This window comes from Salminus brasiliensis, chromosome 16, assembly GCF_030463535.1.
Source record: "Salminus brasiliensis chromosome 16, fSalBra1.hap2, whole genome shotgun sequence".
NCBI lineage: Eukaryota > Metazoa > Chordata > Actinopteri > Characiformes > Bryconidae > Salminus > Salminus brasiliensis.
In genome coordinates this window covers 4,662,533-4,676,241 of record NC_132893.1, presented here as the reverse complement: position 1 = coordinate 4,676,241, position 13,709 = coordinate 4,662,533, and the positions used below count along the sequence as shown (strand labels likewise).

General features: G+C 43.9%; 1 protein-coding gene across 3 annotated transcripts in view; it reads left to right on the top strand.

Moving 5' to 3' along the window:
* Nucleotides 1–5,729: 5,729 nt before the first annotated feature.
* ksr1a (kinase suppressor of ras 1a) overlaps nucleotides 5,730–13,709 on the top strand; it is a 49,856-nt gene continuing 41,876 nt past the window's right edge. For 2 of the 3 annotated variants that reach the window (XM_072658119.1, XM_072658117.1), the window contains exon 1: nucleotides 6,098–6,331. In XM_072658119.1, coding sequence (XP_072514220.1) covers nucleotides 6,101–6,331 — 231 coding nt within the window. In that variant the 5' untranslated portion in view covers nucleotides 6,098–6,100. Of the gene's footprint in view, nucleotides 5,774–6,097; nucleotides 6,332–13,709 lie in introns of those variants that run through there. The other variant, XM_072658118.1, reaches the window with a different exon arrangement.

Below are 13,709 nucleotides of genomic sequence, written 5' to 3'. Positions count from 1 at the left end.
TCTTCAGTGAGCTTGTGCACCTAAAGCTGCAGTACACTCAAATGTCCAGCAGATGGAACTAAAGACCAGTGCTTGTCAAAGGAAGTCAAAGGAAGCAGGGTTTTCTCCTGATTATCTTTGGCCTCCAGTTTTTGCTTCTGCGCTACAAGGCTACAAGGCTAACATCGCTAACAAACACTAATAGTCAATAGTCAGGCTTTTCTGTAAATACACGCCCAGCTCAACCTGCTTAAACTGCCTCCAGGTCTTCCTGCAGGTGGCGCATTAGTGTTTGTTTATTTTTATAGCTCTTAATGTGTCCGAAACTGCATGGACTATAGTTTGCCACCTTAAATAGAAGCTTAAGGGTTGAGAGACGTGTATGAGGATGAATTTACAAAAAGATTTGGGTGGTTATTGATTCTAGGGTTTGTTAGCAACATAGCACACAGCACCAACTGTTAAGCATGGTGGTGGTAGCATCAAGCTCCCGGGCTGCTTAGCTGCTAATGGATAGAACAGTAAAAAAAGAATCCTCAGGATACCCTCAAACCATCAGCGAGAGGCCCAGACGCACATAAGTTGTGGTGGTGGAATGGATGTAGCAGGCTATCTAATATATATATATATTAGATTAATAAAATCTGTAGCTATTGTAGCTATGATTATGGTTGGGAAATGGTTATAATGGGAGTCAAATCCAGCTCGCTGTAGAAAACCTGAGCCCTGCTGGTCGTAGGCCAGATTCTGGTGGAGGTAAGCAGGAATGCACACAAAGCTGCTTGTCTCAGGTCCTTTCAGTCATCAGGGGACAGACTATCATATTCCCCTCAATCCAATTTACTCCGCTGTGACGCGAGGAGAGATTCCAGCAGGGCTGAAATGCGAGCCGAGGCCTGGCCAATGGCTGTGCAGCCTGCAGGATTCAGAGACTGGATGCAGGGGCCTGGTGTATATAACCGAGCTGGGCTGGTTTATTTAGGACACCTGCCTTGGATCTTCAGTCATTGGCCATTTTACTGACTGTGGATCACCCCCCCTCTCCTTTAGCCTGCTAATTAATAGTGACCCCCCATAAGAACACTGCAGTCCGGATATTATTAAATCAACCAGTGTGGTCACGCTAGTCTAGCCGGTCAAGCAGCATGGTCATGCTAATCATGCTGGTTGACCAACTTGGTTACAATAATAATAAAGTTGGTGGACCAACTACGTCATGCTAATCATGCTAATTGACCAGCTTGGTCATGCTAATATAGCTGGTGGACCAGCTTGGTAATGCTGGTCATGCTGGTTGACCACCTTGGTCATGCTAGTCAAGCTGGTCAAGCAGCATGGTCATGCTAATAATGCTAGTTGACCAGCTTGGTTATGCTAATATAGCTGGTGGACCACCTTGGTCATGCTAGTCAAGCTGGTCAAGCAGCATGGTCATGCTAATAATGCTAGTCGACTAGCTTGGTCATGCTAATACAGCTGGTTGACCCTCTTGGTCCTATTGGTCATGACGCTCAACAAGTTTGGTCAGGCTGGTTGTGCTGCTCAACTAGCATGGTCGTGTTGGTCGTGCTAGTCAATCAGCTTGGACATGCTGGTTGCCCCTTTTGATCAGACTGGTCATGCTGGTCAACCAGCTTCATGATGGTGTTTGACTACCTTGGCCATGCTGATTATACTGGTTAACCAGGTTTGCTCATTTCAGCCGTGGTCAGTGAAGAAACCTTGATCCTGAGGTGTTTCTAATTTCATAGATCCATATTGTCTTGGGTTCAGTGTCCAGAGCTGAAGCATGAGGGCTACAGCGGCCTGTAGAGTCTACACAGCGCTGAAGACAGTATCTGCAGTGTAGCTGCTTGTTGTTCACGTTGCATTAATTGGATTTGAAGCCTTAAGGCTCACAACCTCGGCTTGGCCTCAAAGGCATGGCTGAGGTTAGCCCAAGCCCATGGGAATCCCTCTCAGAGCTGGACGCAGGTCTAGACGAGGGGTTTTGTTCACTCAGACGGTCAATTCCTGGGCACTGCGGCCTCTTCCGATGCTCGTCGTGGACATCGCACACATCCTACAGGTGAGGGGACTGGAGTGCTTTGGTGGCAGCTTAGCCAGTTAACTAGGGAGTGCTTGAACGAAGGGCATGACGTCCATACAACTTAACTATACCGCAATATCCAACTCTTTGTAGGGGACAATGACATGCTGGAGGCTTTCCTTTCTGCTCTGGCAGGTGTTAGTGAGACAACACAGCATTTCTTATTCATTGCTCCATACTGTATACTTGCTGCTGCGCTCACCACGTTTACCTAGCTCCAGAACCTCCCACAGGGGTTCAAAGGAAGGGTAGGAGCTGCAGAAGACTGGAATTATGGCAAGCAAAAGAGATTATGCCAAATCAGAGACCACAACCGGTAATACCAGCAGACCCCAGTAGGTGTAGTCCTTACCAAAGCCTCAGAGTTTGCATGTGTTTAAATATTGGGTCTATACTATACTCATGTACTGATGGGAGTCTGGGTGTAGAAGGGTCCTCAGCTCCAAAGCACTAATGGAGCTGGTACCTGTGGGTGTAAGGCAGGTTCACGTAAATCTGCTTAGGCCCTTTCGTTTCCTTTTGTTCTGTCTCTATTCAGATTCACTCTTAACTACATCACTTATATATTAGTTTGGTAATAGTTACTAAAAATGAATAGCAGTGACTTACTAATTCATTGTAGTAAGTTAATAATATAATTAATAATCAGAATTGCAATAGCATACGTCAGAGTGCATACTGAATAAATCATAGTGGAGACTCAATAATGCACAGTAATAACTGAATAATTCATAGTTGCTAATAAATATGTTGTACATACTGATTATTTCATAGTGGATATAAATAATGCATCATGCATACTGAAAACATTATAGTGGATACTAATTAAAATAAAGTAATAACTGTATAATTCATGCTTGCTACTAAATGCATTGTACATTGTATGTACTATGTAATTCATAGTGGTTACTAAAACTCATACTGGTTACTGATGAATTCATAGTGGAGATAAATATTACTTTGTGCATACTGAATAATTCATAGTGGAAACTGCATAATGCACAGTAATAACTGAATAATTCATAATTGCTAATAAATGTGTTGTACATACTCTGAATAATTCATGGTAGATACTGACTAATTCATAGTGGTTACTGATTATTTCATAGTGGATATAAATAATGCATCGTGCGTACTTAAAAATTCATAGTGGATACTGAATAGTGCAAGTAATAACTGTATAATTCATGGTTGCTGCAAATTGCATTGTAAATGCTTAATAATTAATAGTGGTTACTAAATAATTCATAGTAGATACTGACTAATTCATAGTTGTTAAAAAAATCATAGTGGCTACAGCTTCAGTAATAGTGGATATAAATAATGCATTGTGCATACTGAAAGATTCATAGTGGATACTACAAAATCATAGTAGTTATTAAATAATTCATAGTGGGTCCTAAAAAATGCATTGTACATACACAAATGGTTACTGATGAATTCATGGTGGACATAAATAATGCATTTTGCATACTGAAAAATTCATAGTGGATACAAATTAATTCAAAGTGGTAATTGAAATTAATATTGGATAATAAATAATGAATGTAAATACTGAATAATGCATAGTGGATACTACAAAATCATAGTAGTTATTAAATAATTCATAGTCTTTACTGTGTAAAGTAGTAAATTAATAACCTGATTAATAGTAGCTGAATAATTCATAGTGGATGCTAAAAATTGTATACTATTAATTGAATAATCCATAGTACTTACTGAACTATTAATAGTAGGTACTGAATAATTCATAGTTTTTACTGAATAATCCATAGTGGATACTTAATACAATTAATAACCGAATTATAAGCTCATGATTTAAAGTGTTAATTACTGTTAAATGACCGTTACCGTTAATTACACCATTCTTGAGTTTGACCTTTTGTGCAACTAAGACAACTACACCCCGCACACAACCTGAGAAAGGTCTGCTGGTAAGTCGTGTCGGCTGGACTATGGGGGTCTTGCCCGACCACTGCCAGATGTTTTAGTGGCCTGCATGACTGGAATAGGGCACAGTACAGTGAGAGTCTGGAAACTGTGCTTCGGCGTGATCCGGCTCAGGGACAGGCAGTGAGGCCTTTCTGAGACAGAGTGTTCGCTAAGGGACAGATGGAGTGAGAGGCAGTGCTTGGAGAGTGACTCAGCAGTGAGACGGGAACGTTTAACATGGGAGAACATCACACCTTCCGAGAGATGAGAAATATTTGCGACGGCTTCGTTGTCAGCGTGTCCCGAGACCTCAACCTACTTCCACTCTCATTCTCGCTCACAGTAATGCACTCATCTAAAGGCCTGATCAGACTCTGCAGCTACTATCACACTGTGTCGAAGGCCATGTGAGCAAATATTAAAAACCATATATATCAAATTCCACCTATTATCTATAGGCAATAATGAGCATTTCTTACAGCCAGCCAGTCTGTCTGTGGAGTGCCGTCCTCCTCCCACCTAGTCATGTTTTAAAGGGCCAGAACCATGGAGAAATACATCCCCCAACTGCCTCCTTGATTTGATTGTTTTTATGACATCACAAAAACAGCTCATTTACATATGTCTGTATTTACATGTATCCACATACGTATGTGAGCACCCCCACTATTTCACTGTAACGTGATAAAGGCTGTATGGCCCAGGCTACTACACCTTACTACACCTTACATGGCAGCCAATCAGAGCAGAGCTTATTTACATACATCAATCCTAAAGGCACCGTAACAATAAGGCCCTGTCTAATAGCAGAAGAAGGAAAATGGTCGTGTGCCTGGTTGTGGTACATAGAAGTACACAAATGTCATAAAGTGTGAGAAAACTCAAGGACATGGGCCCTTTCATAGCCTAGCTCGGCTTAGCATGGCGGTGTATTAGTGACTTGCATGTGGCCTTTGTGGTAGTGACCAAGAAAAGCTTCTCAGGGTGGCAGGAAACAGAAATGAAGACAGCACCAAGTCTTCACAAAACCTCTGAAGGCTCAGTCCTGTGGCATCTGGCACCAAAGACGCTAGCAGCAGATCCTTTAAGTCCTGGTAGTTCAGTTAAGTCCTTGAAGCCCAGAAGACAGGAACCCCCTGTTGCCTGATGTTTTGGGGATGTTCTGACCCAGTTATCTAGAACACCATAGTGTGGTTCTTGTCAAAGTGGCTTGCCCATTTTTCCTGCTTCAGCATCACCTTCTAGAAATGACTGCTGCCTGATATGCAGATCCCATTCCTTGACAGGTGACGTAACCCATGTTGTTCACTTTAAATGGTTTTAATGTTATGGCTGTTCGGTGTGTGTATATATTTATATATTTTTTTTTATTATTATTATTTATTTATTAATTTATTGATTCAATTGTATTTTAAAGCGGTGGAAAGTGAACACGTGACTGTGCAAAGCGACTCTTCCTGCCCCTCTTCTTCCTTCCTTCTTGCCTTCGCTCGTGCTTTGTTTGCAGCTGGTTGTTTTCCAGCCAGCAAGTGGAGGAACTACATTGCCCAGAGTGCACTGCGAAGAGTGCACCCTACGCCGTTTCTCCCAGCTGACAGACGTTGGGGGGAGGGGAGGTGGGGGTTGTGTTAAATAAATAAATAAATAAATGAAATAAATAAATAAATAAATATATATATATATATATATATATAATAATCATCCGTGCGCGCGAGAGACAGTTCCGTGGGGAGGAGATCGAGAGGAGCACGCGAGCAGCACAGTCACACTGGAGTAACTTTATACGTTTTTTTTATTGTTTTTATTATTTTTATTTATTTATTTATTTGTTTATTTGTTTGTTGGCCATTTTTAATAGTTTTTATTTTTATTTTAAGAAGGCGTCGAGTCGTGTATCCAGCTAGCGCGCGCGTATATGCGAGTATGTGACCGTGTGCGTGCGTTTGTGTGTGTGTGCGCGCGGCTGTGTGTGTGTGTGTGTGTGTGAGCGAGCGAGCGCGCGCGCGTGCATGCGTGCGTGAGTGTGACGGCTCCGTGCATGCGCGTTTCGGTGCGCCGTTTTTTTCTGTGTGTTTTATTTTTTGTCTCGATGCTGAGGGGATGCAGTGCGGCTCTGCGCGCGGAGGGACGATGGTGGTGGAGAGCGATGAGGAGCGGCCGGACAGGGACGCGGCGGTCACGGCCACGGCCACCGCCACCGCCACGGCCGCGCTGCACCAGTGCCAGCTCATCCAGAACATGATCGAGATCTCCATCTCCAGCCTGCAGGGGCTGCGCACCAAATGCGCCGCGACCAACGACCTCACCCAGCACGAGATCCGCACCCTGGAGGTACAGCAGCAGGCAGAGGAGGCGGAGGAGGAGGAGGGAGGGAGGGAGGGAGGGAGGGATGGGGATGGTGGTGGGGGTGAGGGTAGTGGGGGGTAGTGGGGGGTGGTTGGCAGATCAGACCACGGTGCATGCAGGGCCCTCTCGCTCTGTCTGTCTCTCTCACTCTCGCGCGCGCTCTTTTACTCTTCACCCCTTCTTTCGCTATGTGCCCCGTGCTGCCCCCAGCCTCGTGCATGGCTGCTGGGCTGCATTCAGGGCTTTAGCTTCATGCACTGCTTTCCTATTTTCTGCTGATGCTGTTTACTGATGCACGCACTCTGCAGCTGGGCTGAGGGGCTGCTGCATGCTGAACACACTGCATTTGTGTTGGACAGAGGGTTCTTCAGGGTTCTGCTTTGTAGAACCATGACAACTCACATAGCAAAACACTTGAACTCCTAACTGGTTCCTCACCATGATTGACCATGGTGCCTCTCACCAGAAAGGGTTCCACTATTCTTACAAGTCAAAGAACCTTTTTTGGTACTATCTAGAACCCTTTTGGCTAAGAGTGTAGAACTCTGCTTTGTGCTGACTGCAAAAGAGGGGTTCCTTTTTCGGGGTTCCTTTTTATTGAAGCAGGACATCTCAATGTTTATATGGTTCTTCACCATGATGTTAATGGTTCTGTAGGGAATCTTTCGGAAAACGATTATGCATGTAGAACCGAAAAGGGCTCCACAAAAAAGTCAAAGAACCCTTTTGCAGAGAGTGTAGTGCTGTTTAATGCTAAACAGTGCATTTGTGCTATACACCTTTTAAACAAAAAGAGGGTTCTTTAAGGGTTCTTTAGTAATAGCAGCGGTTCTATGTAGACCCATGGCAATTCAATGAACCGTTTGAATGCCTCAGTGGTTCTTCGTGGTTCTTCACCATGGTCAGGTGCCTGTTATTACCGAACCTTTGGTAAAGTGCTTATATATATAGAACCCAAAAAGACTCCTTAAAATTGTCAAAGAACCCTTTTGGTACTATTAGTTACTAATTTCTCAGTTGAAAGAAGGTTGAGAGGTCTGTACATGGTTCTACCTAGAACCATAACAACTTAAAGAACAGTGTCAGTGCATAAATGGTTCTGCAGCTTGACCGAGTGCCTGCTGTTTATGCTTCCTGAAAGAAGCATTTCAAAAGTGGTTCTATATAGAACCGAAAAGGGCTCCACAAAGAAGGTTAGAGAACCTTTTTGGTACTTTACTGAAGGAAATGTGGTTCTGTCTATACAGAACCAAGACGACCCGGTGAGGCTTATACTTGCACAAATGGTTCATTGCATGGTTAAATGGTTCTTTTCTGTAATTAATGGTTCTATGTCACCAAAGAAGGTTGAGAGAACCCTTGTTTTGGTTCTGTGAGTGTAGTGCTAGTTTGTGCTGTGCACACATTTGTGCACACTGCGTTTTGTGCATTATGGTGGTGTTTCCTGGCGTTATGGTGAACACACACTCACTCTCACGGTGCAGTTGTGTCATGGTGTTATTTTCTGCTGCACACACACACACACACACACACACACACACACACACAGTGTATCGGACTGTGAATAATGGCACCAAGTAGGATAAATACATACATGAGAAGCCTCACAGCACACTAACCTTATTCATACAGCACAGGCATGGTGTGTGTGTGTGTGTGTGTGTGTGTGTGTGTGTGTGTGTGTGTGTGTGTGTGTTTACATTTTGACCTCTTTCTTCATGGCAGAGTGTATATTATGATATTATCGGCTGTGAAACCTCTAGATATTGGGCTGCATGTGGTGCTGCTGTTTGCTAATTTAGCATTTAGCCCTCAGTTCGGTCAGTGTTAGCACCTTACTACTAAATATACAAGGTTTGCTAGCTTCTGTGGCTAGCTTTAGTTTTTATAGCTTCAATTTCAACACATTTAAGATCTTCGTCACCATCAAGGATGACATTTGGCCTTGGACTAGACGGCTGTACTGACCGGACTGGGTCGTTTTTTAAAAATCTGCGCAATTTTCATTCAGACTATTAGCTAACATGCTCTACTTTATATTATTTAGCGCATTAAACATCATAAAAATACACAGAAAACAAAGCTTGACCAACCTTCCCAATCTAACACTCTTTCTAGCCACACGCTAACGTGTAAGCCTCAGGCCACACTAGCTGCAAGCTAACATGCTAGTCACGATACAGCACCGCATTGTGGGCTACAATACTGGCCTAATGTTTATAATCTTTCATTTTTAGTTTATTATAGCATTCAACATTCAAAAAGTTCCAGTATTTGAGAGCCGATGTGCTTCACAGTGTCCTAATCCAACCCTGTAGCCACTATGCTAGCTAATATGTTTGCCCCTAGCTAACACACAAGCCTGAAACTACATTGCTAGTCATAATGAAGCAATGCAGTATGTTATTATGTGTATAATGTTCATTATGTCTGCATGTTTTTGGTTTGTTAGAGCATTTATTGACATAAATAAGAATATTTAATGAAGTATAATGTAAGTGGCACGCCTTGATAGTAGCAGTAGGCCAAACTAGCCCGCTAGCCACAAGCTAACAAGCTTCGCTGAGGAGATTTACGCGCAACCATAGATGTTTGTAGACTGAAGGAAAAATAGGGGGTCAGGGGAGAGTCCGGGGGTCAGGCCTGTCCAGTAAGAGCTGAAAGACGTTTCTTATTTTTACATTCTCATGTTATTAGACACCCTTTAAAAGAGGGTTCTTCATGGGTTCCTTAGTAATAGCAATGGTTCTGCATAGACGAACCATTTGAACCCCCTTGGTACTACTTTTCACTTAGACCAGGGTTGAGGGTTCTTTACACGGTTCTATGTAGATCCATAACAATGTCCGTGCATAAATGGTTCTTCAGCATGATCAAGTACTTGAGCTAACAAGCTTCGCTGAGGAGATTTACGCATTACCATAGATGTTTGTAGACTGATTGAAAAATTGGGGTGTCATTGAGGAGTCAGGGGGCAGTCAGGGGGTCAGGCCTGTCCAGTAAGAGCCGTTTCTTTTGGGTCCTCATTTCTGAGGAACCATGCTTTGTAAAAAGCCCCCCGGTCGGAGGACGGTACGGCGCACTTGCGGCCTATCTAGATTACAGTGTGTATCGCCATGCCGTCTTCATGTTTGGGTCATGGGTCACCCATCCCACAGTGGGACATTTCCCTTCGTCCCAGATGCCCAAGTCTCTAATCAGCAATCAGCAGACTGAACGGGAGCTGCTCCGCTAGATCGTAGGCCAGCTTTCATGTGTTACGAGGAAGGAGCGAAGACAGACACCCTTCGCCACTAAGTGTAGCTCTGGAGGAGTCTCCGTGGTAAAAGGTAAAGGTAAAGGTGCAGGTATTTGTCACTGTACAGCGAAATGTGTCCTCCGCATTTAACCCATCTGGTAGTGAACACACACTCACACACACACATGTGTTAGGGGCAGTGAGTACACACACACACCCAGAGCGGTGGGCAGCCAGGGTAAAGGGCCTTGCTCAAGGGCCCAACAGTGGCAGCTTGCCGAGCCCGGGAATCGAACCCACAACCCTGTTATCGATATCCCGGAGCTCTAACCGCTGAGCCACCACTGCCTACTGGTGAGGGTGGTGTGCAGGTGGCCGGTGCCCTTTACAGACCTGTACGGCTAGCACAAGACGCCGGGCTAAGACGCTAAGAGGCCGGGTATCCTAAAAGGAAGGTGGTGCACGGTTAGCGCTAAGTGATTAGCTTTCGTTAGATTGAAACGAGGCCTTAAAAGGTGCTCCGGCTTCAGATAAGTGTTTTCTTGCTCTATTTTTAGAGGCCCATGATGAACAGCTGGCATATTGTGCCACCAGTCAAGCTATTTCAGTGCCTCACAAGCCAAACTGCCGCTTTCAGTTCTGCTTCCTGTTGAAGCCGGAAATCTACACCCCCCCCCCCCCCCTCCCTCCTCCTCCACCTGTAGTCCAGGGTGTTTTGAGCCTTCGCAGCGTCAGGAAGCAGCGGGGTCGTGACTGTTGAGGAATTGCCCTGTCAGCTTCCTTTTTGAGCCTCTCTGCAGCCACTTTACTGGTCAGCCACTTTCCCCCCTGTGCTCTCTAGCGCTGCGAGGCCTTCTCTGCACCTCACCATATTTGATTAGTCATAGTACAGCAGGGCTGCAGCGCAGCGCTCCTCGCTGTCTGCGTTTACAGGTGCGGAGCTCATTAGCGTCTGATGTGTGATGTTTTTTTTAATTATTATTTTTGGCAGGACTTCTGAGGACAGGGAGAGAGAACAGGCTGCTGAGTAGAAGTAGAAGTGTGGACTGATTATTGAGCAATTATATATTCATATTTTTTCATATTTTTCAGCCTGATTTTAACCGACTGACTCGTCCCTCTGTCCCTTTTTAAAATATCTACGTCGTTCCACATGTTTCCATGTTTTTTACTAATTCTGTCCCCCATACAAATGATTAGGGTGCAATAGTTTGTGCGCCCCTTTTTTAGTCAACATGATACAACTACACTAATAACACCCAGATGTGTCAGCCGCTTGGCAAGCCTAGCAAGCACCTGCACCACTAAGCAACGCCGTAGCAGCCACCTAGTTACACAATAGCAACCATCTAGTTATATCCATCTAGGAATTAGCCCTTATGTCACAATGATACAAATACACTCATAACACCCAACCCTAGCAACCACCTAAGACCGCATAGCAACATTCTAGCATCTCCTTCTTATGTCACAATGATACAATACACTAATAACACCCAACCCTAGCAACCACCTAAGACCGCATAGCAACATTCAAGCCAAACCTTTTGATATCACAATGATACAGATAAACTAATATCACAATTAGCAACCACCTGAGACAGAATAGCAACTTCTTAGCACCTCTAAGCAACTCCATAGCAACCACCTTGCAACCCCATATAATGTCACAATGACACAAATATACTAATAACACCCAAACCTAGCAACCACCTGAGACATCATAGCAACATTCTGGCACCACCTTCTTAAGTGATAATGACACAAATATACTAATAACACCTAACCCTAGCAACCACCTGAGACATCATAGCAACATTCTGGCACCACCTTCTTAAGTGGCAATGACACAAATATACTAATAACAACCAACCCTAGCAACCACCTGAGACATCATAGCAACATTCTGGCACCACCTTCTTAAGTGATAATGACACAAATATACTAATAACACCTAACCCTAGCAACCACCTGAGACATCATAGCAACATTCTGGCACCACCTTCTTAAGTGGCAATGACACAAATATACTAATAACAACCAACCCTAGCAACCACCTGAGACATCATAGCAACATTCTGGCACCACCTTCTTAAGTGATAATGACACAAATATACTAATAACACCCAACCCTAGCAACCACCTGAGACATCATAGCAACATTCTGGCACCACCTTCTTAAGTGATAATGACACAAATATACTAATAACACCTAACCCTAGCAACCACCTGAGACATCATAGCAACATTCTGGCACCACCTTCTTATGTGGCAATGACACAAATATACTAATAACACCCAACCCTAGCAACCACCTGAGACATCATAGCAACATTCTGGCACCACCTTCTTAAGTGATAATGACACAAATATACTAATAACACCTAACCCTAGCAACCACCTGAGACATCATAGCAACATTCTGGCACCACCTTCTTAAGTGGCAATGACACAAATATACTAATAACAACCAACCCTAGCAACCACCTGAGACATCATAGCAACATTCTGGCACCACCTTCTTAAGTGGCAATGACACAAATATACTAATAACAACCAACCCTAGCAACCACCTGAGACATCATAGCAACATTCTGGCACCACCTTCTTAAGTGATAATGACACAAATATACTAATAACACCTAACCCTAGCAACCACCTGAGACATCATAGCAACATTCTGGCACCACCTTCTTAAGTGGCAATGACACAAATATACTAATAACACCTAACCCTAGCAACCACCTGAGACATCATAGCAACATTCTGGCACCACCTTCTTAAGTGGCAATGACACAAATATACTAATAACAACCAACCCTAGCAACCACCTGAGACATCATAGCAACATTCTGGCACCACCTTCTTAAGTGATAATGACACAAATATACTAATAACACCTAACCCTAGCAACCACCTGAGACATCATAGCAACATTCTGGCACCACCTTCTTAAGTGGCAATGACACAAATATACTAATAACAACCAACCCTAGCAACCACCTGAGACATCATAGCAACATTCTGGCACCACCTTCTTAAGTGATAATGACACAAATATACTAATAACACCCAACCCTAGCAACCACCTGAGACATCATAGCAACATTCTGGCACCACCTTCTTAAGTGATAATGACACAAATATACTAATAACACCTAACCCTAGCAACCACCTGAGACATCATAGCAACATTCTGGCACCACCTTCTTATGTGGCAATGACACAAATATACTAATAACACCCAACCCTAGCAACCACCTGAGACATCATAGCAACATTCTGGCACCACCTTCTTAAGTGATAATGACACAAATATACTAATAACACCTAACCCTAGCAACCACCTGAGACATCATAGCAACATTCTGGCACCACCTTCTTAAGTGGCAATGACACAAATATACTAATAACAACCAACCCTAGCAACCACCTGAGACATCATAGCAACATTCTGGCACCACCTTCTTAAGTGGCAATGACACAAATATACTAATAACACCCAACCCCACCATCTGAGACAACGTTGCAACATCCGAGCACCACTAAGCAACACCATAGCAACCACCTAGCAACACCATGGCAACCATCTAGCAACTACCTAGCATCCCCATATTTTGTCACAATGACACAAATACAATAATACCACCCAACCCTAGCAACCACCTGAGACGGCATAGCAACGTCCTAGCACCACTAAGCAACTCCTTAGCAAAACGTCTACAGTTTTTGGATTGGATGTACGGTTTGAGGATAGCAACCACCTGGGATACCATACCAACCGTTTCAGCCTAGTGACTGCATTGTGATGTACTTTTTAAAAATGTAGCGATGGCACCAGGTATCTGTATTGGGCTGAAATCAGCAGAATTTTTTTTTTACGATGATATCATCCCTTTTTCTTAAGAGCGTAGTGGGACTCGAACCCACCACCTTTGAATAGCCTTTACTGCCACTTCCAGTAGGGAAACTCCACCGTGGTCTCTCATGAGCACAGAGCTGCTGAAAGACACACTACGTACATCGTCGCGTAGACAAAACCTCAGCCACTTAAGATGCCTGTCCACAACTTCCTGAGCTACCAGCAGTCAGAAATGACAGGCGGAAAGCATTAGCCGTCTCGTA